Below are 23,062 nucleotides of genomic sequence, written 5' to 3'. Positions count from 1 at the left end.
ATCGGAACCACCCCGAAGAAGCTTAGTGCTGGCTTCCAGGGTGAGCCTTGCCGATGACGCTGCTAACACAGACAGGCGGGCGCCCGAATGTAACACCGTCGAAATCATCACCAGAAATCTATACTTGCGTTGCCGCTGAAATATAACAGAACTGTGAGTGTTCACCTTATGCACTCGCAGGCACCCAGCCCAGCATCGCAAGTCATGGCCGAGCATGATTATTGCTCAGAACAAGCTTTGCAGCAGCTGTCCAAGCGTGGTGCAGATGACACCAGTTACAAGTATGGTGAGACATAACTATCAAACTATGAGTTAGTGCTATTTACACTGAACAAACTTTTCAGTAACACACCTCTGCTTTTGCAATCAAACTTTTATGCATTTATGGCAAAAAAAACTATATGGCACTAGATTTTATTGTATGCTACCTGAAATGAAAAAAGGTGTACGACCCAAAAATGCTCGTGCAGTAAAGTGAGGCATAAGAGAATGCAACAGAAATGTGACGCATGTTCCAAAGCATAGGTGTCTTGTGATTTCACCAGAAAAAAAGTGCACGAGCTGCACTGCCACCAACACAACACTTCTCGGCCTTTTGGCTAAGACAGGCCGTCAGTCTGCCCGTCGGACCAGCGGATTTTCCAGCGCTCCTGACCAGGTGGGCCCCGGATCCTGCGTCGCGGAGGTCCTGCCTGCTGTCATGCTGCCGCCCGCCCCCTTCGAGCTTCCCACCTGCTGATCCTGGACCGGCACCAGCATAGCTTCTACCGGTCCCGCTGGTGGACCAACTTTCCACGCACCTTTCCCAAAGGCGCACTGCTTCAACTTCACGTTGAACACGGAGGCCTTGCCCGACGACTTAGACGACGGGAGGCTGTTGTCGGCCCCAAGGCAGTTTCAAGCTTTGCGTCGCCGTAGTCTCGGCTGCGGCGACCCAAAAGCTTCTCGTTGCAAGGGCCTTCCCTGTGAACGGCACCCAAGTCCAGGTCTCCTGCGGTCGTGAACGTCACGGTGTTCCGCCTGCCGCTCTTCGTAGGCGACACCTCGCTCACCTCGGCACTCAGCCCTTATGGGAAAGTGCTCGAGGTAACCCACCCAACCCTGAGGGGACGGCGGCATGTCGACAACGGGCAGCGGCTGGTCCGGATGAAAAAGCAGAAACCCGTGCCCAATTTTATATTCGTCCTGGGGCACCGCGCCATGTACGATTAGCGCGGCATCCGCAAAGTGTGTTCCCGCTGCGGGCAGGAGGGCCATGTCGGCGCGAAGGGACCTGCAGGCTTGTACATGATGCATTTGTCATGAGCTTGATTGATGCGCTCTTATTGCTGTTGCCATGCTGTCACTTCCTCGTGTCTTAGACCACTCAATCGACCACAAAAAAAAGCGCGGAGTAATAACTCCTTTTTTTTTCGTACGGACTGCTTCCGTACCTTTCACAGCGCCTGGCTCCTTCCCTTTCCTGCCTAGAGGAGGGGGCAGCGGGAGATGTATGTTGCTGGTTGCTCAGCGTCGCTGCTTCGGCGGATGTGATTGTTGGGTGGGCACCTCTTTCAACTCTTTAGTCTGCACGCGGCTGCGAATGGAATGCACCTGGCATAGCTCACATCGCCCCGTTCCATGTTGCTAGCAGGCGTCGTCGTACATAGATCCTTGCACGTGGCACACAGCCATACCTCGATTGGCGAAGTTGACAGCAGCGAGAAGTTGTAGCAGTTCAACTTGTTCATCGCCGTGTCTACAAAGGTACGTTGCAGTGCTGTCTACATAATGTACGGCACGAGTTTTTTAGCTATGCCCAAAGCGAGAGCAAAGACATGGGCAGAACGCGCAGCTGCAAGAAATACTCGTGCTACATTTTCTGCGCTTGGGAATCTCGGCGAATGTGCAGGAGTGCATAAACCAGAATGCGCAGTTCGAGAGCTGGTCCACAGTGACAGCCAGGAACCCACCTCTCAAATGTACGATCCAGAGAATATTCCCGCCGCGCAGGGAAATCACAGTCAAACTGCTGTCAAAGCATAGCTGCTTAGCAGATTTTCCGCAGCGACTGCGGAAGCCTCCTAAAAACTCCGAGGTCAACGGCACTTTCTGCGAATATAACCTCCCTTAGGCCGGGCAAGGACTGCCACTTCGGACTTGCTAATGGACTGCTGAAAACTCTACAGTTCTCAGCAGAGACACCTTCTGTGTTGGCTCTCTATATTGACTCTATCGTTACCAAGCCTATTGAAATCGATCACCGGTGATCGATGCTTTAAATCGCCGATTTCGACACGTTGGAATCGTTTCATGTTCACCCAGCGCTATCCAGTGGTCAGTCTAGGCACTGCACTTGTAGAACCAGTTTAAATTTTCCCGCTCTGGCAACGTTCTGATTTTTGATGAACCTTTTTGAGAACTGATGTGCATGTGTTGTTGTGAAAGGGGGCATGGCGGCAGCACTTGAGAAAAAAACCTGCCACGCGTGGTAATGCATCATTAACATCATATTTTTGTCATCAAAAGACTCCCAGCAAGTGAAATATTGAATCATATTGTCGGCTTTGTTATCTGGCAGTGTTGAGTGGTGATAATTACCGGAAAATGACGCCAGCTATTCACTAGTAAGCTCTGACTTGGAGTCCGGGTGGTTTTATTCCATGAAAACGCATTCCTGAAGGTCCATTGCATGTCCAGCATGTACACCTGGCCTTTACAGCCAGTTTGCAGCAGTTTTGGTTTCGGGTTCGCTAGAGGGCTGCATCTGGCGTTACTATATCGTTACGACGCCACTCGCTCCGGTCACTGCCATGGCGTCGTCGTCCCGCGTGACTGTCGCACGGAAAGCGTTCTGCTCGAAAGTGTCCTACACCCGCACCTGATTTTAGTGACGAGGATTCGAGCTTCGAGTCCGAAGATGACAGTACCTCTGCTTCAAGCTCTGACAGCGACGATGTTTCAAGTCAGCCCGGGACATCCGCAGCTGCTCACCGGTGAGTTATTTTTATGGTCTTGAGCAGTCACCGGCGTCGTGTGCGCTTATTTGCCGATCTTTGTGCACAAGCTATTCTTGTTATCTGCAGGGTCCGTATGTCGCTAGGCCAGGATGTGCTGCCACTGGCTGTGAAGAAACTTCAGTTTTGCCAACAAGGCCGCCCGGAGTACACCTCGGCCCAGCACTTCGGAGCAGTGCAAGACGTTTCACAACAGCGCGCAATTTTTTCCTGTTATTCTTCACCACAGAAGTGATACATATTACCTGCAAAAATACGAACAAATATGCTTGGATGCATATTTTGGAGCTTCCAAGCTATGCTGAAAGAGATGGGTCATGGAAAGAAGTGACTCCCGACGAACTAGTGAAGTTCATTGGACTGCTCATTTATATGGGCATTGTGAACGTGCCACGCATCCACCTTTACTGGAATACCGGTGGGCTTTTTTTCAGGGCTTCTTCCGCGGAACGTTACGCCAAGGAGACGGTTTTCTGCACTTCTGCGCTTTCTACGTGTGACTGATCCAGAGGAGACTTCTGTAGCTGCGCACGGCAAACTGCACCGCATATTGTGGCTTCTGCAACATGTGAATACAACCTCAGAACTTTTTCAGCCTGCACGGAACCTCTCTGTTGATGAAAGAATGGTGAAATCGAAAGGAAGATCGGGTATTCGGCAATACATGCAGGACAAAATTGTAAAGTGGGGATACAAATTGTGGGTGCTTGCCGATTCGCAGACTGGCTATTCCGTTCAATTTTATGTGTACGCAGGAAGGTTGTCCACATGATGTCTACAGCGCACACTGCCAACAGACATGTAACAGCCACAAGAAAAGAGGGGGCGTGTGGACTACCACCCCAATCGAGAAGCCGCTACTGATTGAAGACTATAATTCTGGGATGCTTGGTGCTGATAAGTTGGATCAGCTGATTGCATCTTATAACGTTTTGATGAAGTGCGTGAGGTGGTGGAAAACACTCTTCTTTCATTGTATTGACATCGCTGTTGTGAATAGCTTCATTATTTTTCAAGAGCACCGCCAGCAACACCTCTCGACACCGGAATTTCAAAGGAGCGCCCAGTTCGACCTACTTTCTTTTCGGATGGAGCTCACCCAACAGCTGCTCGAGCTTGGGGATCAAGAGGTTGCCCAACTAGATCCTGTCCCAAAAGAAGTGCCGCACCATCCGCAAAAGATGCCGAAAAGGCTAAACTGCAGGATGTGCTACCAGGAACGACAAATCGAGCATAAGACGAACGTTTTCTGTGAAAACTGCGGAGCGCATCTGTGCCTCACGAAAACCAGGAACTGCTTCACCGCATGGCACGAGCGATGAACCTGTTCCCGGTCTCGTTTTTTTTTTATGTAGCAGAAGAACTGCGTTGTACCGAGAATTTATTTTTTTAGGCAGTGTTCCTGAGTCATTGATCTTCAAAATGTATATTCTAAATTTTCTTTGTTAAAAATGCATATGTAATATTGTGCATTTTCTTGTTTTTATCAACTCTCCGCAAAAATGGCACTTTTCCAAATTTTTGTGTGTTCCCTAATAAATTGTTTGCTTTGTAACTTATGTTTTTTGGAAAGAGCATTCCATTATGAGCAATTTACCATGCTGCACCGTGTGCTGGAGTATTATTTGTACTGGCAAAAAAATTTCTTCTCAGACCTATGAAAAACGGCCATTTTCTCGCGGTAACGAAAGAGTTAACCCATTCACATCAAAAGACGGCGATTCGCCGTCCGGTGGAGAGAGGGCCGAAGTGGCAAAAGACGGCGAAACGGCGTCCGACTGAAAACCGCTAGTTATCGCAATAAATAAGAGATAGCGCCTCATGAAAGTGTTTCCTGGTTTTTGTTTACTACTTTTTACACCAGGTGGAGATAGTTGTCTGCAAGATTCTCAAATATTTGCAAGGAGAAAAGTATTTTCCAAGCCCGGGTTTCTGAGTCGAACATGGCGACGCGGCGAGGCAAGCTTCTCACGCAGGCAGAGATTGAATCGGTTCTATTTGCGAGTGATGATGACGACAGCGACGACACTGTAGTTGTAGATGACCTGCAAAGCAGTGATTCTGAAAGTGACTCGTCCGACAAGGATGTAGGCTCTCCACTGTCCACGCTGCTGCAGACTTCACTGACTCGTGGAAAAAAAAAGATGGTCAACAGATCCGAAAACCTCGTGTTGTGCTTGACTATAATAAAGGCATGGGAGGCGTTGACCGTCATGATCAGCAGCTGGCTTCCTTCCCTATAATGCGCAGATACGCCAAAGGATACAGGAAAATATTTTTTTATGTTATGGATTTAGCTGTTTAAAACAGCTATATTTTGTTCCAAAAAGCAACCGGAAAAAATAATGTCTTACGCGGATTGGAAGGTGGACCTTGTCGAACAGATCGTCGAAAAAACTTTTGCCAGGATATCAGCGCAGAGGGAAACCAGCTGTGGCTCCATCACCGATGCGGCTAGAAGCTTCTTAGCGTCTTAGCGGGCTCATTTTCCTCGCCAGATACTCCCCAATGCTGTGAAGGAAAACCTGTCTCGAAGATGTGTGGTCTGCAAAGCACAGGGGAAGAGAAGTGAAAGCCGTTGGGAGTGTGAAAAATGTAATGTCGCACTTCACATGCCAGAGTGTTTTAAGATTTATCATACGCGAAAGAATTTCTAATTCCGAAAATGTGTGCGTGCTTTGAGAGCAAAATACAACCATTTTTTTTACGCTATGACTTTTCTAGCGCAAGTTATCGCGGTTTGTTTGCAGCGACATGGTCGCGCCGCGCGCTCAGAAAATGTCGCAGATGGCAGCGCGCAGAACGCGGATGAAGCGGCGGAAGCTAATCGGTTAATATACACGGACTTCCTCTGTTTAAAAGTTCCAAGGTGCATGGCCAATACAGTGCAAGATAGCAAAAAAGTGACCTCCCTCGTTTTATTGTTTGCGTGTTTGAAGGAAAAGCCAAGCCACAATCTGCAAATGACTTTTTGCGCAGGCTTATTATCGAACTGAGTCATATCGTGCAAAATGGTCTAGTCAGAAAACGTCAGAAGTTTTTCACTCAAAGGCTTTTTATGTGACGCCCCAGCCAGGTGATTTGTTTTCATGACAAAAGGACATAGCAGTTACAATTCTTGCCCGAAATGTACTGTGGAAGGAAGTTACGTACAAGGAAGAATTTGTTTTCCAGATGCAACAGCTGCCACACGCACAGACAACTCATTTCGCATCCAGACAGACATAGAATACCACCACTGAACTGCCTGTGGACTTCATTAGAGATGTACATGGAGTGTTTTCTTTACATTTCATTATTTGCTGCTAACGAGAGAAAACCTTATTAAATCGGGTTAAACGTCCAGGCTGCCTTTTCTTTTAACTGGCCACCGAGAGTAGGAAGAGTCGCGTGGCGGCTTGCCGCTCGGCCATCGTTGAAGTGGGCTGCAAAAGCAGAGTATGCGTGTATTTTTATTTCCGTGCGTCTAATTTGCTGCGATGTTGTCTGCGACTAAAACTATTTATTCACGGAAACTTAAAAACAAAATAAAAGCAAAATCGAGACTGTCACACGACTGGCTGAAAGGCATTCCGCGCGTTGATTAACTCCCCTTACTCTCGATGGTCCGATGAAAAAAAAAATGGCAGGAGCCGAGACGTTTAATCCGATTTAATAGGGAAATCAGTTACACAGGTTAACAAATTATTCGAAGTTTCTACGAATTCTTGGAGCAGATAGATTGTGTTCCCACGGTAAAAAGACGAGCTCAGAGTCCTCTTTAGTTCACCTTAACACTAAGTGCTATGAACATGACAACACACACACACATGCAGTGTTTTGTTCAGTTATGTGTAGCAAGTATGAAGCTTTTAGGCTTGCACTGTTTCTGCCTAATCTGCCTTAAAAAAACCTGCTTTTTGTATTTAATGAGTCTTTATAAAGGGACAGCCGTTCTTCAGAATGGCTAAATAATTTCATTTTTTATGTTATCCGGCCTCATATGGTTCGGCCAGATTGAAGCTGACTAGGAGCCAGTTCACATCGGACCTGTCTTCAACTGAAGATGAAAGGTCAAGACGACGAATTAGACCCCATCGCTATATATCATAGTCGGACTCTGAAGACGATGGGCAGCGAAAAATTCCATGAAAGGAGCCTTTCACTACGCCGTCTCTCATAGAGTCGCTTTGGGACGTTAAACCCACGTCTTGATTATTTCTAGCACATGGAGCAACACAAGATCATGGGGGAGGACATGGCAGATCTTCCGATTCCACAACGAGGTATTTCGAGGGGTCTTGATTTTTTTTTAACAGCATATGCGGCGCCTAATCAAGGACAGTACACAGCAGCTCCAGCTATTCCAGAACGAGGTATCGCCACACTTTTTTTGGCAATGGTTGAAGCTGAGTGTGTAAACATGCGGAGATTTTCGCTTAAGTGCCAAGCAGTTTATCTGATATACTGCGTTTTTATGGAGGAAAAACGCTAAGGCGCCCGTGTGCTGTGCCATGTCAGTGCACGTTAAAGATCCCCAGGTGGTCGAAATTATTCCGGACCCCTCCACTACGGCACCTCGTTCTTCCTTTCTTCTTTCACTCCCTTCCTTATCTCTTCCCTTACGGCGCGGTTCAGGTGTCCAACGATATATGAGACAGATACTGCGCCATTTCCTTTTTCCCAAAAACCAATTATTATTACCAATACACTGTGTAGCGCAGCAAAAGACGAGGACACAAGAGACGAGAGACGAACACCACGAGCGCTCGTGGTGTTCGTCTCTCGTCTCTTGGGTCCTCGTCTTTTGCTGCGCTACACAGTGTATTGGAACTATGTACCAACAAGCCCAAAAAGCCACGCTACTGAGCCAATTATTATTATTTCTGCCCCTTTTTTTTTCTTATGAAGTGCGTCAGTTTTACTGGTGTAAACATTGTGTATTCGCTCTTAGTCATATGCTCTTCTTGTGTTTTGCCAACAGTGTTCCAAAGGCAAGTTATGAGGCAGCTGCAGGTCATCCGCCACATAGTGGAGCAAAAAATGCTAGGGTCAAAAAAAGAAGAGGCAGCGTTGACACTGGTGTGCCAACCATTTGATGAGCTCCAGGAATAGAGGGTTGATGACAGTGGACGAATTTTGTACATTTTGCACATTAATTAACTGCTTACAAATAACAGCAACATGCCGAAGCGACCACTGTAAGCCGCTGGGGCAACCATTTCTCAGGAGTGCCGAAATTCGCGGAGCTCGCCGGCGTATGCTCACCTGTCCGTTGGGCGTGTCTGGTGGTGGACCAGAATGACTCCGAACCCTGATTCAAGCTCTGGTTATCGCTTCTCGGCCTCTTAACGGCTAAGATCAAAGCGAGGCTGTTACTATGCCCGTCTGCGCGCAGAAGTTTTCGTTCCAGGTTGCGGTCCCGGCGGGCCGCCCCCCGATCCCGCCTTCCAGTGACCCCGGAGGACCAGCCGTTCCTGCCCCGGCGCCAGGCCTGCTGCCTTGGTGTCCAGGGCTTGATGACCATGGCCCTCCCGCCTCCTGCGACACGCCCCACGAAGGCGCAGTGCTTCTACTTCACCGTGCCGGAGCCTGTTCCGGTAGACCTCAACGACGCCATCGAGGCGATCGTCGGTGTTGGGGGGCTGCAGTACCTGCAGCACCTCGGCGGAACGAAGTTCCTTTGTGCCATGAGCTCGATGGCTCAGGCGACGAAAATGGTAGCGGCGGTGAGCTTCCTCGTCGCTGGAAAGCAAGTACCACTGACGCAGATGGCCGCGCCAGTGGTGTACGTGACGGTATTTCGTCTACCGCCTACAGTCTCGGACGACGCCTTGGCTGCTGCCCTGGGCGCCTAAGGGAACGTGCAAGCGGTGTTGGAGCCCGTCTTCAAGAGCCGGGGCTACATCCGGAACGGGAGCCGCACTGTGAAGCTCGAGATGCAGCGGGCGCCGTCGAACTTCATTACCGTAGCGGGCCACCGTGCTATGCTGGAGTATCGTGGCATGAAGCGGGTGTGCTCGCGGTGCGGAGCAGAGGGTCACCTGGGTGCCGCCTGCACTGCCACGAATTGCGATCGTTGCGGCGCGTACGGCCACGAGACGGAGACCTGCCAAGCGACGTGAAAGCGCTGCGGGGGACGGCATGCGACCTCAGACTGCGTGCAGCCCCGTTCGTACGCCGCCGCTGCCGCCGCCGGTTCCAGCAGGGCGGCAGATGGGACGACCGCCGAGACCGTTGCCCAGCGGGACGTGGCCGTGGCCGAACTTGCTGTCGACCAGGCGGGTAAGGAGGTGACCGACACCTTGTCGGACTTGTCCGAGGAGGGGGAGCAGTCCGAGGGCACCGTTGACGTCGAGGGGTCGGCCTCGCCAGTCTCGGACGCCTCGCTGCCCGAGTCGCCCCAGGTTGAGCCTCAAAGCCTGGGGGCGTCTATTTCCGACGCGCCGGCGATGGCGCAACTTCATGACGTCGGGGCAGGCACAGAGTCGCCTGCGACCTCCTCTCCCAGTGACGACACACACACGCCTGTCACGAGCAGCGACAGCGCGAGCGAGGCGCGCTCGCATAGGGCGCACATACCGGTTGCCCTGCCCCCGCGTGCCCCATGCGCAGCGGAAATGGTGCGAGCGGGGGTGCGCAAAACCTTGGACCTCGAGGACCCGAAACGCCAGCACTCGTCCTCGGATGGTGGCCCTGCGTTGTCGGCCACACCAGCTCCTAAGAAGGTGAAGACGGCGGAAAAGGAGAACGCCCAGATGGACGTCTCCGAAAACGACTAGCCTTCATCATGGCCTCTCCTGTCAGGACTTCAGGACATAAGGCCTCCCTCCTCCTCTCCTTGTTGGTGGCTTGGGCGCTGCCTTCTCAGCACCCGCCTGGCGTCGCTATCCTATTGGCGCGTCGCCCCGTCTGCGCGGTCGGCAAACGATGAATGGTATCTATGTGGTGGAATGTGTTGTTGCGTGTTTGACTGTGCGTTTTTTGCGCAGCCGTGTGCATCAACCGGACCTTTCCGCCGCACAGCCGCTTGCACCATGCGCAATCGTCGTCCCGCTGCCGGGGGACCGCCAGCCAGGATGCAGACAGAAGTCGCGGACCTCCCCTCCAAGTGCCGTCGCAACGCCGGTGTTTGGACGCACCCATGAACTCTTCCTTCATTACTGTGCCGTGAGTCTGTCGCCGTTCGTTCGTTTCTTTGTTTCTGCGCTTTGTTTTGGGTTATGCAGTTTTTCTATTTTGCGCTCATGATGGCTGAGTTCCGTTTTCTTTCATTTAACGTGCAAGGTTTTCGCTCTCCTGATAAGCAACGGGAGGTGCTTCACCTTGCGCGTTCGTTTCACATTGACGTTTTGTTCTTGCAGGAGTGCAATTTCCGCACTCCTGCAGATGTTATCTCTTTCCGTTCGCGTTTTAATGTTGATGCTTTCTTTTCGTTGACGGACTCACGGTGTTGCAGAGTGGGTGTTGTATTTTTGACGCCGGCTTTTCGCACCGGCGCGCACTGTACCTTTGACTGTGACGGCAGAGTCATTGTGGTGGACGTGTTTCTTGACGAGCGGAGGGTTCAGTTTGTTAACGTGTACGCGCCCGTCACGCGCTCTTTGACCGACTTTTTCCGCTCGATCGCCTCCCACTTACTCGAGCCCACACCGCACGACTTAGTTGGGGACTTTAACTGTGTCCTCGACACGATTCGTGACATTCGGGGCCCAGGTCAGGGAGTGTCGAACTACCACGCGAAGGAATTGGGCAAGTTGGTTCGCCAACTACACCTCACAGACGCGTGGGTGTCGACACACGGCAACCTTTTCACGCCAACTCGAGCAAAGGGACGCAGTGCGAGTCGAATTGACCGTGTTTACTTATCCCCCGCGCTGGTTGAGAGTCTCGTGTCGTGTAAGGTTATCTCGCTCCCAGCCGGCGCTAGAGACCTCAGCGACCACCGTCCGGTCGCGGTCTCGCTTAGATGCACGTCAGGTCGTGCAAAGTCCTTAGTGACTTGGCGCATGGACACCTCTGTCCTGCACGACACCACGTGTGTTGACGACATCGGGTCAGAATTGTCGCAGTCGATCGCCAGTGTCGCAGAGTTCAGTCCCGAAGTGTGGGACACCCTCAAGAGACAGTGGAGAGGAATCCTGGTTCGCGCCGGCAAAGCGAGGCGCGCCCGCAACACGGCCGCCATAAACGATGTGCTGCGTCGCATGCGAATAGTTAAACGAGCAGACCAGTTATCATTCGCTATGCGGGAGTACTTAGACATTCTGCGGGCCCGCTACCACCGCATCCTAGAAGAGGGATCGCGAGCGGCCCGAGTTGCAGCAGACTTACGTCTGCCGGCGGAAGACCGTGCAGACCTCATGCACGCGCGGAGCCGTCTACAGAAAAGAGAACGGCCCGCCCGCGTAGAATGCGTCCTCATGCCCGACGGCTCGTTTTCAAGTCACTCCGCCTATGGCGAAAGGGTGTTTCGCGAACATTTCACAGCACTCTTCAAATCGCAGAATTTGTGTGTCGATGAGGATTTCGACGCAACCGTCACCGACTTCTGCGGAGATCTTCCCCGCCCGGTCGGTGACGTGGACTTGGCGCTGTGTGCTCCAGCAGGAAAAGAGGAGGTCCTTGCCACGCTCCGAAGTATGCACCAGGCGACGGCACCAGGGCCTGACGGTCTAGTCACTGGGTTTTACCTGACATTCTTTCATGTCCTCGGAGACTGCCTAACAAGGCTCGTGAATTTTTTCCTCGTAGAGGGCCAAAAACCCTCCTCGTTCAGCCACGGTCGTATTGTTCTCGTCCCAAAGCAGAGTATGTCGCCGTCGCGGCCTGAATCGTGGCGGCCGATAACCCTGCTGAATACGGATTGCAAGTTGGTCGCGTCCCTTCTTGTCGGACGCTTGCGTCCGCTCTTACAACAACTTGTGAGCCCCTTTCAGTCTTCAATATTCACGTCCCTCACTCTTACGCGGGACGTATTTGCATACGCGCACGAGAAGGGGATTAGTGGGGTATTTCTATCCCTCGACCAAGCGAAAGCGTTCGGCAGGGTCGAGCATCCATACCTACTCGCTGTCCTGCACTCCTTTGGGCTCCCCTCCAGGTTTGTCGATCGCATCAGCCTCATGTATAGCGGCCTCACGGTGGAGCTCCAGGTCAACAGCTCCGTCTCCTCGCCTTTTCCGGTCACACGTGGCGTGCGCCAGGGATGCCCTCTCCAACGCTGTTTGTCTTGTCGTTGGACCTTTTTTTGCGGCGCGTCGCTTCTAGCCGATGCATTCGAGGTTTTCCAATGGCAGGACAGGAATCGGTTGTCGTCTCGGCGTACGCCGATGACATCTCCATTTTTGTCCGTGATGCCAGGAGTGTGAGAGGCTTCTTGGCCACATTTGAGGAGTACGCCACTCTTTCAGGCGCCCAGTTGAACCCCGGGAAGAGCCATGCCCTCCGGTTTGGTTGTTTCAATGACCCCCTACCAGTTCCTATCCCGTTCGTAGATGCCGTTCGGGTGTTGGGAATCCTGTTCCACCAGAGCGGTGTCTCTCCACGCACATGGGACGAGGTCGTCACCAAGACAGCGAGCGCACTGTCTCATGCCACTCACTTTAGTTTGTCTTTAGAGGCGAGAGTGGCGGTTATCAAAAGCCGCGCATTCGCTTTCGCGATGTACGTGGCGCGCGTCGCGGTTATGCCACGGCGCACCACGAGCCGATTAGCTTCTCTTGCGGGCTGCTTTTTGTGGGATGGCAGAGCCGCCGCAGTCACCCGCCACCTCTGTCAACTTCCGACCGCCCGTGGCGGCCTCGGACTCCCCTGTGTCGCCACGTTGGCACGAGTTTTGAGTGCAAGGTTAGTCACGAGTCTACTCAATAACGAAGCGTATCCGGGACGCTCGCTCCTCCTTTACTGGCTTAGCACAGCCAGATGAGCGTTCGCGCCTGGACGACACGTTGGGCCGCAAGCCGAAGTACCCGCGGCCTACTACAAGGCCGCAGCCGGGCTCAAACTGTCTCTCGATACAGACTTGCCAGATGTAGACCTCACTGAGGTTCCCCCGAGCCGCATATGCGAGCTAATTGCCTGCGCCTGTCTGAGCCTCGACGACCAGCGGCGCGCAGCTGTGACCAAATGGTCGTCGTGGGCAACGTGCCGCCTCCCGGCTGAAGTACGAGAATTCGAATGGCGGCGGCGCTGGGGCGTTCTGCCAACTCGTGAGCGCCTCTCGTCGTGGCACGTGGTGCCAGATGATCGATGCCCCAACTGTGGCGCAAGGGAAACAGCGCACCATGTCTTCTTTGAGTGCTCTGTTGCCCGCGCAATGTGGCGGCTAGTGTCGCGCATGTTTTCTGTTCGCGCCGTACCGGGCGTCCGACGCCCTCGTGGCCTCTTCGCGAGGCTAGTGTACACATGTACAATGTTTGTTTTGTGGCGCCGGTGGTGCCTGGCTGAAGCACGCCGGCAACCTGCAAGGGCGATGTACCCGGTGTAGCAGAGCCTGCGGCTTCTCCTCTGGCAATGCTTGTCTAGCCGACTCGACACAGATGGAGAGGCGCAGTTTCTGCGACGCTGGCACACGCGGTACTTTGTTGTGCGCGGGAACGGTCTGGCTATGCCGGCTCTGCCATATTAGCCAGCCCCTCCCCCTCCCCTTTCCTTTTTTGGCTCATCCTTGTGTCTTTATCACTTTTAATTGGACCTTGGAGAGTGGACTGTACTGCGAGGACTGCTTATTATCTGTTTGAAAGCGTTCATGACGGACGAATTACCTTTTGGCTTGTGTTTGTTATTTTCATTTTGTAACACGAGCTGCGAAGGTCGTGTTGTTGCTCTGCAACAGGTTGTTATTATTACATGTTGTGCCGGCAAGATTTATTGTTTGCTCCATGTATTTATAGACTGATTACTTGTTTGGCCGTCAAGTAAACTTCCCTTTGTGTAGTATATGTTGTGCCGGCAAGATGTATTGTTTGCTCCATGTATGTATAGATTGATTACTTGTCTGGCCGTCAAATAAACTTCCCTTTGTGTGTGGCGCTTTGATATCAGTCTGTTTGTTACAACTGAACACGGACTGGTGTCATGAAGGGTTCGGGACGGGCGATGGGTAGGTGGGCCCTTGCGGCCTGCCCTTTGTAGGAGGTCCCCCTGGGGGCCTTCTCTTGAGTATCTGTTTTGGGCAGGGGGGGGGGGGGGGTGAGGTCTGTGTGAGAAGTGTGCTAAGATCATATCTTTGTAGAAGCAAAACCCACCAGCCTTTCGTAGAGTCAGTGCTGGTTCCTGGGAAGAACGTTGAGGCACCCGCCGTACGATCTGGACAGGAACCTGCGCAGTGCTACGATTGTCGGCCACCTTAGGGATCGCCGACCCGGCGCCGTGCCGCCCGCCCGGGTGCAGTTTCCTGATCCAGTGGAGCTGACTGGCGCTGCCCGAGCTGCCATCATGCCTCCTGCCGATCCTGCTTGCTGTCCAGGAGTTCCGGGCGCCTCCCCCCAAGGCGCGACGTCGTCGTCGATGGCCTGGGAGAAATAATCGGCCCCAAAGGGTTGGAAAGCCTGCAGCATCAAGGAGGATTCAAGTTCTGTGTCGCCGTGACCTCGGCCGCGGCGGCACAAAAGCTGCTAGCGGAGGGCGCCTTCACCGTGAATGGCACCTCTGTGCCTGTCGCCTGCGTCGGCCCATCCGTGGTTGTCGTGACCAACGTTTATAGATCCTTTTTTTAGTTCCCAAACTCCTCCGCTGAAAGCGGGCGCTGCTTGTACCCGGGCGGTGAGAGGGCGCTACAGTCAAGATTTGCGCGGTCGCCGGCGCGCGCGCGGCCCCTCTCCCGCCGTTACTACTTAGCCCGTGCACGCGTTTGTCGTTGCCTTTTTTTTTTGTTCATTTGTGTTCCTGTGCGCTCTGCGAACACGTGGTGCCCATCGTGCACTCAGAACAACAAACGCTGCTGGCCGTGAAGCAGCTTTCGAGCGCGACGATGCCAACTTGCTTCGTGCAAGGCTGTACTAGCGGGTACAAGAGCAACCCGGAGAAACGGCACTTTTTTGCCCCGCCATCCGATCCGGAGCTTCTCGGAAGGTGGGTTCAAGCTATTCCGCGTGCAGACAAAGTGCTCAGCAAGACTTGCAAGGTGTGTGACGTACATTTTGTGGCAGATGACATTGTGAAGACTTACAAGCATGTCATTGACGGTCAGATTGTCGAGATGGACCGTGGGTGTTGGGCACTGAAGCCTGATGCAGTTCCGTGCCAATTCCCGAATGTTCCGAGCTATTTATCGAGAAATCGCAAGAGACGGCGGTCGCCAAAAAAAAGACCCAGCGTACCTATCAATGCGGCCCCTGCTAATGCCACATTTGCGGAGTCCCACCTAGAAATTCCTGAAGCATTGTCTGATCCCGTGCAAGGCATTGATTTCGCACAGATTGTGGAAAAGAGCTCGTCGATACATCTTCCGAGAAACTGGAGAATGGCGGCCCTTGAGGAGGAGGCGGGAAAATACAAAGAGGTTGTCTTTTATGACGCCAGGATGAAGGAAGGCGTTTATACCATCCTGAAAAGTGTCGTATTTCGTGAGGACCTGACCTACGTTGTCCAAGCAAATGGAAGGTTGTTGTACAAGTGGGATGCGGACATTCAGGTTTTTTCTTTGAAAGATATAGAGGCAATTTTGCAGATCGTGCACACAGAGCAATTTTGCCGTGGTTGCTCTGACTTCGATGTCGCCAGCTGCAGGAGCGTGGCCCAAAATGCTAGAAGTACGCTCTACCATAAAGACTGCACTGTTTTGACAAGTGGAGACAAAGAAGTGTGTGCTATGTGCACCAGCTTGGCAAAATGTTTGAAGCGGAGGGCAACATCGACACGACCGAAGAAGAAGGTGCCTGTGGCAGCAAGTGTGCTGAGAAAGCGGCTAATCCATGCCACTGCAGCACGAGAACGAAAAAAGCAAGAAGTGAAGCGGCTCAGTGAGAAGCTGAAGAATGCGTTGACAAGAACTCTGGATGAAATCACCCAAGATTTGCTTGAGGTACAAACAATGGCCCTCCGAGCAGCTGTAATGCAGCAGGCAGCAAAATCGCCCCGTGGTCATAGATACACAGCCGACTGGCTTATGGTCTGCTTACTTTTGCGGCTAACAAGCCCGAAGGGCTACAAGGCCCTTTCTAGTATGAAAGTTCTTCCCCTTCCAAGTACATGTCGCCTCGTGCAGCTGCTGAGGGGTCTGCCGTGTGAGTACGGTTAAAACAAATTTGCCCTCGAAAGCATTCAGCTTCAAATGACAGGAAAGCCAGAACATCAAACCTATGGCTGTATAATAATTGATGAGGTGAAGTTGCGGGAAACAACGGAATTTAACAGAACATCTTGCAAATTTGATGAATTTATCGACTATGGTGATGTTGCCAAAGCGAATTCTGAACAGCTAGCAGACCATGCTTTAATTATAATGTTCAATCCCATGTTCGATTCGTGGGTTCAGCCCATTGCAAGCTATGCCACAAAGGGAGAAGCACCAGGCTGGGTGCTGGCAAAAATAGTAGTAAACTCTGTTCTGCAGCTTCACCAGCATGGCGCCCAAGTCTTGGCTGTAATCAGTGATGGTGCTGGAAACAATAAGTCAATGTGGAAGCACCTTGGGGTCAGCGGAAAGCTTGGCGAGGCCCAATGCAGGATGGAACACCCATGCCTCCCTGACGGTGCATTTTTGCATTTCATATGCGACATGCCGCACATAATCAAGTGTGTCCGAAATCATTTGATGAAGCACAAGTATGGAGAGGTAAGTTAATATAACCACGCCTTCTTATTATGTGGAGAATTGTTTCTTTTGAATGAGCATGTGTGCCTTGCTTTTATTCCCTTCAAACGTGGCAATTTTATTGCAGATCGGGGACCATCGAGTGAACTACCATCACTACGAGCGGCTTTATGAGGAGGCAAAAAAAGGCTGAGATTAAACTGGTGCCAAAACTGACAGAGTATCACGTCAAGCCGCAGAGGCTTCAGACCATGAATGTTCGCCTGGCAACACAAGTACGATATTTCAGATGCCTTTCCCTGCCAACATGTTATTACTCTTTCCAGATTAAATACTGCGTATGCACGCTCCTACCACAGACAGTTCATATTTCCAGTGTGGGCAACGTTTATTGATTGGCAAGAAATATGTTAAGCTTCTATATTCTGAAGCTTGCTGACTTGTAGCTGTAGTAAAATCAGGAAACTGTTTTTCAGCTTTTCAGCCGCAGTGTGGCGACGGGGTTAAAGGTCTACCGGCAGCTAAAAGTACCTGGCTTTGCCGATAGCGCAGAGACAGAAAAAGTTACTTTGCTGCTAAATGATCTTTTTGACATCCTGAATGCCAAGATTCCTCAAGCTGGAATAAGAAAAGGCTCTCCTAAAATTAAGGTAATCAGTTTCTGTGTACTAAGTTTAAAAGAATCAATCAGAAATCTCTTAATGTGAGAAGAAAAAAAAAATTTTTATAGTATAATGCACCATTTCTGTTGTAGTTTAATATATTTATTTTTTTTTTCATCTACACACATTTTTTTCAGTTTTTGGAGGAATTCCTCGACATGATGAACCGGACGGAAGCAAGAGGAAATATCAAACTCATTGCATCAAATCAAACCGTTGAGTCCCTGTGGGTGACATTGATGTCAGTGCTATCCATTATAGACTTCCTACACAACAAGGGCGTCAGCTATATTCTCACAGCGAAGTTAAACCAAGACCCGCTTGAGGTAATTAGACTGGCACGTTGAATAAGCCTAGAAATGCTCATATATAATGTTTTTTTTTTTATTCCAGAGATTCTTTGGAGAGGTCATTTGGAGGTGACGAAGACCACCCTACAGTGACCAAGTTTAGCCAATTATTTAGGCTGATTTCTCTTTACACACCTGTTGAAGTAGCTGTGAAAGGGAACTGTGAGATGGGAACTGATCGTGTATTACTTAGTGCCTTCAAGAGCCTCGGAGAAAAGCGTCGCGACGCCCTTATCCAGAAAAAGGCTATGAAAGAACAGGTCTGGCAGGAGCTGATGACGATACCTTTCAGGGACCTCTCCAATGCTTCCAAAGACAAAAGATGCAGTGTTCCATCACCAGAAGAAACAGCCTTGTACTATTTGGCAGGCTATGTGGCTTTCAAAATGAAAAAGAAAACGCAATGTGAACTCTGCAAAGCGGACGCACTTGGCACGCAGGATTCTCTGCCGCGTGAGGCTATGCTCATTATTGAGCGTGAATATGTCAGTGGCAGTCTCGCGTACCCTTCCGAAAAGCTGTTTGCCTGTGTAAGCACGGTAGAGGGCACTATAAAACAGGCTAGAAAGGGCGAGTTGTTTGGCGACCTGTTTTGGAACGTGCTGGATTCTCTTGTAAAAAAAGGCACGAATGGTGTTGGTTGTCCATAGCATGCTGAGGTGTTCACAGCTCAATTAACTTACTTTTATTTAGTGACGCGCATGCACTTCTTTGCGCGAGCAAAGTGCTTGGAAAATAGTAGCGCCGTTAGAGCTCAAAGAGAGCGAAAAAAGGGGAAGCTTGTCTGACAAATTAATGGACAGCAAATTTGTCAGCAACGATGTTTAGTGGATTTGTGAATAAAATTTTTTATTTAAATGCCAATGGCCTTGAGTTACTCTTGCATTTCGCCCACACCGGTATCGAACTCGCGGCTTTCGGGAAAGCAGCCGCGGGCCGTAGCCACTGAGACAGCTAGCAGCGGGCTTTAGTTGCACCAGTATTGCTGTAATAAAACTTAAAAGTAATTTTGCTCGAAATGCATGACACAACAGCCAGTCGCGAAAATGTGGTTCGGCGGATAATCCGAATCTATTGAAGTAGCAAGGTTAGGTTCATCTCACGAGATGCAGAATCGAAGCATGCATTTCGTCATTGCCTGTACAAAACGGCCGCTTGCGACACTGCTCAGAATACCGCTCTTAAGTTCGCATACGCGCTAAGCACACATATGTTACGAAATACCTCCGGGCAAGAGCCGGAAACAAAAAACAGCCGTCACGCAGCGATGATTCGAATGCGAGTGCTCGTGCTAGCACGCTGCACGCTAGCAGACGACTCTCGCTCTCCCCGCTCAACCCGTGATTGCAGCGCCGCAGTGGCGGGGACGGCGACAGGCCGCCCGCTCCTTACGGGCGCTGCGAGGAGTTATGGAACTAAACAAGTATCTATAAACGTTGGTCGTGACGGCGTTCCGAGTGCCGCTCTTCGTCGGGGACGCTGCACTAGCTACAGCACTGAGCGCCTACGGGAAAGTCCTGGAAATCAGCCACCCTTCGCTCAAGGGACGCCGTCACGTAGGAAACGGCCAATGCCTCATCAAGATGGAGATGAAGCAGGCCGTTCCAAACTTCATGACAGAGCAGGGGCACCGAGTTATGTTCGACTACCGGGGAGTGCGGAGAGTGTGCTCCCGCTGCGGCCAGGATGGACACGTGGGCGCGGCCTGCCGGACGCCACAATGCGCCCGCTGCGACGTCTTTGGACACGATACGGTTGGGTGCGAGGCGAGCTGCCGACGCTGGTCCGGGAGACACGCGGCGGCCGACTGCCTTCGCCCGCGCTCCTATGCAGCGGCTGCTGCCTCCGGCAACGCTCCAAGAAACCCGACCTGTACCCGGCGCCACAGCCCGAGAACCCTGTTCTCGCTTCGACGCCAAAGAAGGTCGCAGTGCCCGCATCGAGCCAAGACACCGACACGCCTGTTGCAGAAGCAGACCACGCTGCCGCGAGCCAGCCCGAGCTGGAGCCTACCGCACCATCGGGGGAGCAGTCGGCAGACAACGGAGACTCGACCGAGTCTCTCATGTTCTCCCCGAACAGCGACCTCCCGCCGCTCTTCACCTCGGGATCGTCTAGCGATAGCGACTCGTGTGATTCGGCAGAGGAGAACGATGCAGCAACCTCACGCCAGGCGACACTCCGCATGACAGGGGAACTCCGCTGCGAGCAGCTCCCACGACCCGGCTTGGCGAACGCAGCAAGTGCGTCTCGACGACAACGGCGCCGCCGGTCGCCATCGGACACCCCAGACGAAGCCACCCTGGAACCCAAGGACCACGCCCTGGTTGCGCCACTGCCTACCGACACCGCCCAGCATGACTCGGTAAGACTCCATCGACCCGCACTTCAACAAAGGGTCAACCGGCAAGCATGCACTGTCAGCGGCCAAAGACTCCGATGCCGCTCCTGAAGGGGCCTCTCGGTCAAAACCGAAAAAGGTAGCGCGAGCGAACAACTCCGAGATATCTAGAATTGTAAACAGAATGTCGGCGGCCTGTTTATTCGCAATGGCGGCCGTGCATCTCCTCTCCATGAATGTTCAGGGATTTCGATCACTAGACAAACAGAGAGAGGTGATGCATTTCGCCCGCGCGCAGGGCGTCAACATTCTGTTTCTCCAAGAATGTAATTTCCGTGACCCACGTGATGTCACAAACTTTAAGGATCGCTTCCTCGCGCCCGCGTTCTTCTCACTCACTGACGCCGCTTCGTGCGGTGTGGTATTTCTGAACGGCTCCCTGCGCTCGGGCGCGCACTGCACGTACGGGATCGACGGCCGCACACTGGCCGTCGATTTTGCGCTAAACGGCAGACGTGTCAGGGCGTTGGTGGTTTACGCACCGGCACAACAGTGCGATACTTCGCAATTTTTTGAGTCACTCAATTCTTTTCTCCTCGATACGTACCCCACTTTGATGGTAGGAGACTTCAACTGTGTACTCGACCCCTCGCGAGATGTGCACGGCCCCGGTCAAGGTCGGCCCTACGCCGGAGCACGGTCACTACGGGACCTCTGCGTCCAGTTTCATTTATCTGATGCATGGGTGTCCCAGCACGGCAGCACCTTCGGGCCTACCTGGGAAGGAGGACAGTCTGCCAGCAGACTAGATAAGTTTCTCCTCCCCCCCGAGCTTGCGCGCTTCGTCACCTCTTGTAGTGTGCTCGAGTTCCCCAGGGGCACTCCGCGCATCTCTGACCGTCGACCACTGTCAGTAGTGCTGGACTTCGGCGGGTGCGCCCCACGTGTGAACACGTGGCGAATGGACTCCAGCATACTGACAGACGCGTCGAGCGTCGCTTCGTTAAAACGTGCGCCGAGTGCCCCTGGCGCGCGTAATGAGCTCCCTCCTCATCGGAGAGGGCCGCCTACGAAGATCATGTATCACGCAAGAACTTAATGAGACGCTGACGCGCATTCGTATAGTAAAAAGAGGCGCGCCGCTCACCTTCGCTATGAAGGACTATTTAAACCTGCTAAAGGCGCGGTACGGGACGCTGCTGCGGCAGTCGTCCCGTGCGGCGAGCCAAGCTTTCACCCAGGGCAGGCCCATAGCAGACCCCTTGGTCTTGCGCCAAGTACGCGCGGGCGCCCTCAACGAGGACTCCCCCGCTTTAATAGAAGAGGTCGTCCTCCCCGATGGGGCTAGGAGCAGCAGCGCCACTGACATTCGTGACGTGTTCACACGCCACGTGTCACAGCTGTTTGCTTCTGGCGTCGAACAGGAGGGTGGCCCGGAGTTTCGCGAGGCGATCCGCGAGTTTTGCCGGGACCTTCCCGTAATCCCGGAGGAGCTTTCGGCTCACCTCTGCGCGCCGGCGTTGCAGGACGAGCTCCGTGCCACGCTAAATGCAATAAACACCGCCTCGGCCCCCGGCCCTGAAGGAATCCCGATCAGTTTTTACACGCGATTTTATGAGCTGTTAGGAGGTCACCTGCTCAACATGGTGAACAAGTTGGTGACAGATGGAGCTAGACCGGACTCCTTCCGGGAAAGCAGAGTCGTGCTCATCCTGAAGCCTGGCGGGTGCCCATCCGACCCGCAAGCGTGGCGCCCGATCACTCTGCTCAATGCAGACTACCAGATCGTGGCGTCACTGCTGGCGAACAGGTTGAGCACGGCTCTACCCACGCTCATCAGTCCTGCACAGACGTGCAGCGTGCCGGGCCGCTCGGTGTTCTCCGCTCTCGCACTCACTCGTGACTTGTTCACGTTCACCTCGATAGCCGGGATCCCGGGCTGCTTTGTCTCGTTGGACCAAGCCAAGGCGTTCGACTGTGTCGAGCACCGGTACCTCCTAGGAGTCCTAGAAGCCTTTGGCTTCCTTTCCGAATTCATTGAAAGAATTAATCTTCTTTATTCCAGGCTTACAGCCAGTTTAAGTATTAATGGAGCGATTAGCGCTCCAGAAATTAGGCAGGGATGCCCATTGTCACCCATGCTTTTCGTACTCTGCATCGACCCATTGCTACGTCGCATAGCCGACAGTCCATCAGTACGCGGATTCCCCCTGCCTGGCCAAGGCCAGGTTAAGGTCTCTGCGTATGCCAATGATGAGTCCCTGTTTTTGTGGGACGAGGACAGCTACGCGGCGTTGTTACGGCTCTTTGAAGAATACAGCGAGCTGTCCGGCGCCCTGCTGAACAGGGGCAAGAGCAGAGCGCTGCGCTTTGGTGCATTCTCATCGGATCTGCTGTGCGACGTGCAGTGGGTCTCTGCCGTAAAAGTATTGGGTGTTCACTTTCTCGCGTCCGGAGAGGCGGGACGAGAAACATGGACTCAGCTCAGAGCTACCGCAGAAAGATGCTTGACCGTAGCGGTGCGCTTTCGCCTCTCTCTCGCAGAGCGCGTGTTTATCATCCGATCATCGGTATGCGCCCCCTAATTTATGTCGCCAGAGTCGCCTACCCTCCCCGTAACCTCACGTGACGCATGTCCACTCTATGTGGCTCGTTTTTTTTGGGCAGGAAAGACCGAGACAGTAGCACGAGCTCTGCTCAGACTTCCTACAGAAATGGGGGGATTTAGCCTCCCTCATCTACCCACATTGTGCAGTGTCCTCGCCTTGCGAGGGATCCGCGACCTTGTCGACAATACGGACTACCTGGGAAGGGAGCTCCTTGCCTACTTTCTCGGAACACAGTATCGGCCCCTCAGCCTTGCAGCCCCCCCGTTTTTCCGGAAAGCCTGTCGTGCCCTCAGGTCTTTCACCACAGCCCTGCCTGGTGTGGAGATATTCGCCACGCCACCCACACGGGTTTGTGAGCTCCTCGAT

The 23,062-nt window shown here is 52.5% G+C and overlaps 1 protein-coding gene across 2 annotated transcripts in view; it reads right to left on the bottom strand.

Annotated features, from left to right (window-relative positions):
* LOC144093818 (uncharacterized) overlaps window positions 1-23,062 on the bottom strand; it is a 137,487-nt gene that overhangs the window by 29,231 nt on the left and 85,194 nt on the right. The window contains exon 5 of one of the 2 annotated variants that reach the window (XM_077627531.1): window positions 14,225-14,491. The exons of the other annotated variant lie outside the window; for it this stretch is intronic. Within the exon in view, the coding sequence (XP_077483657.1) occupies window positions 14,225-14,491 (267 nt within the window). The remainder of the gene's footprint in view (window positions 1-14,224; window positions 14,492-23,062) is intronic. 2 annotated transcript variants of the gene reach the window in all.

This window comes from Amblyomma americanum, chromosome 6 (genome assembly GCF_052857255.1).
Source record: "Amblyomma americanum isolate KBUSLIRL-KWMA chromosome 6, ASM5285725v1, whole genome shotgun sequence".
Classification (NCBI taxonomy): domain Eukaryota; kingdom Metazoa; phylum Arthropoda; class Arachnida; order Ixodida; family Ixodidae; genus Amblyomma; species Amblyomma americanum.
This window is presented reverse-complemented; position numbering and strand designations above follow the sequence as displayed.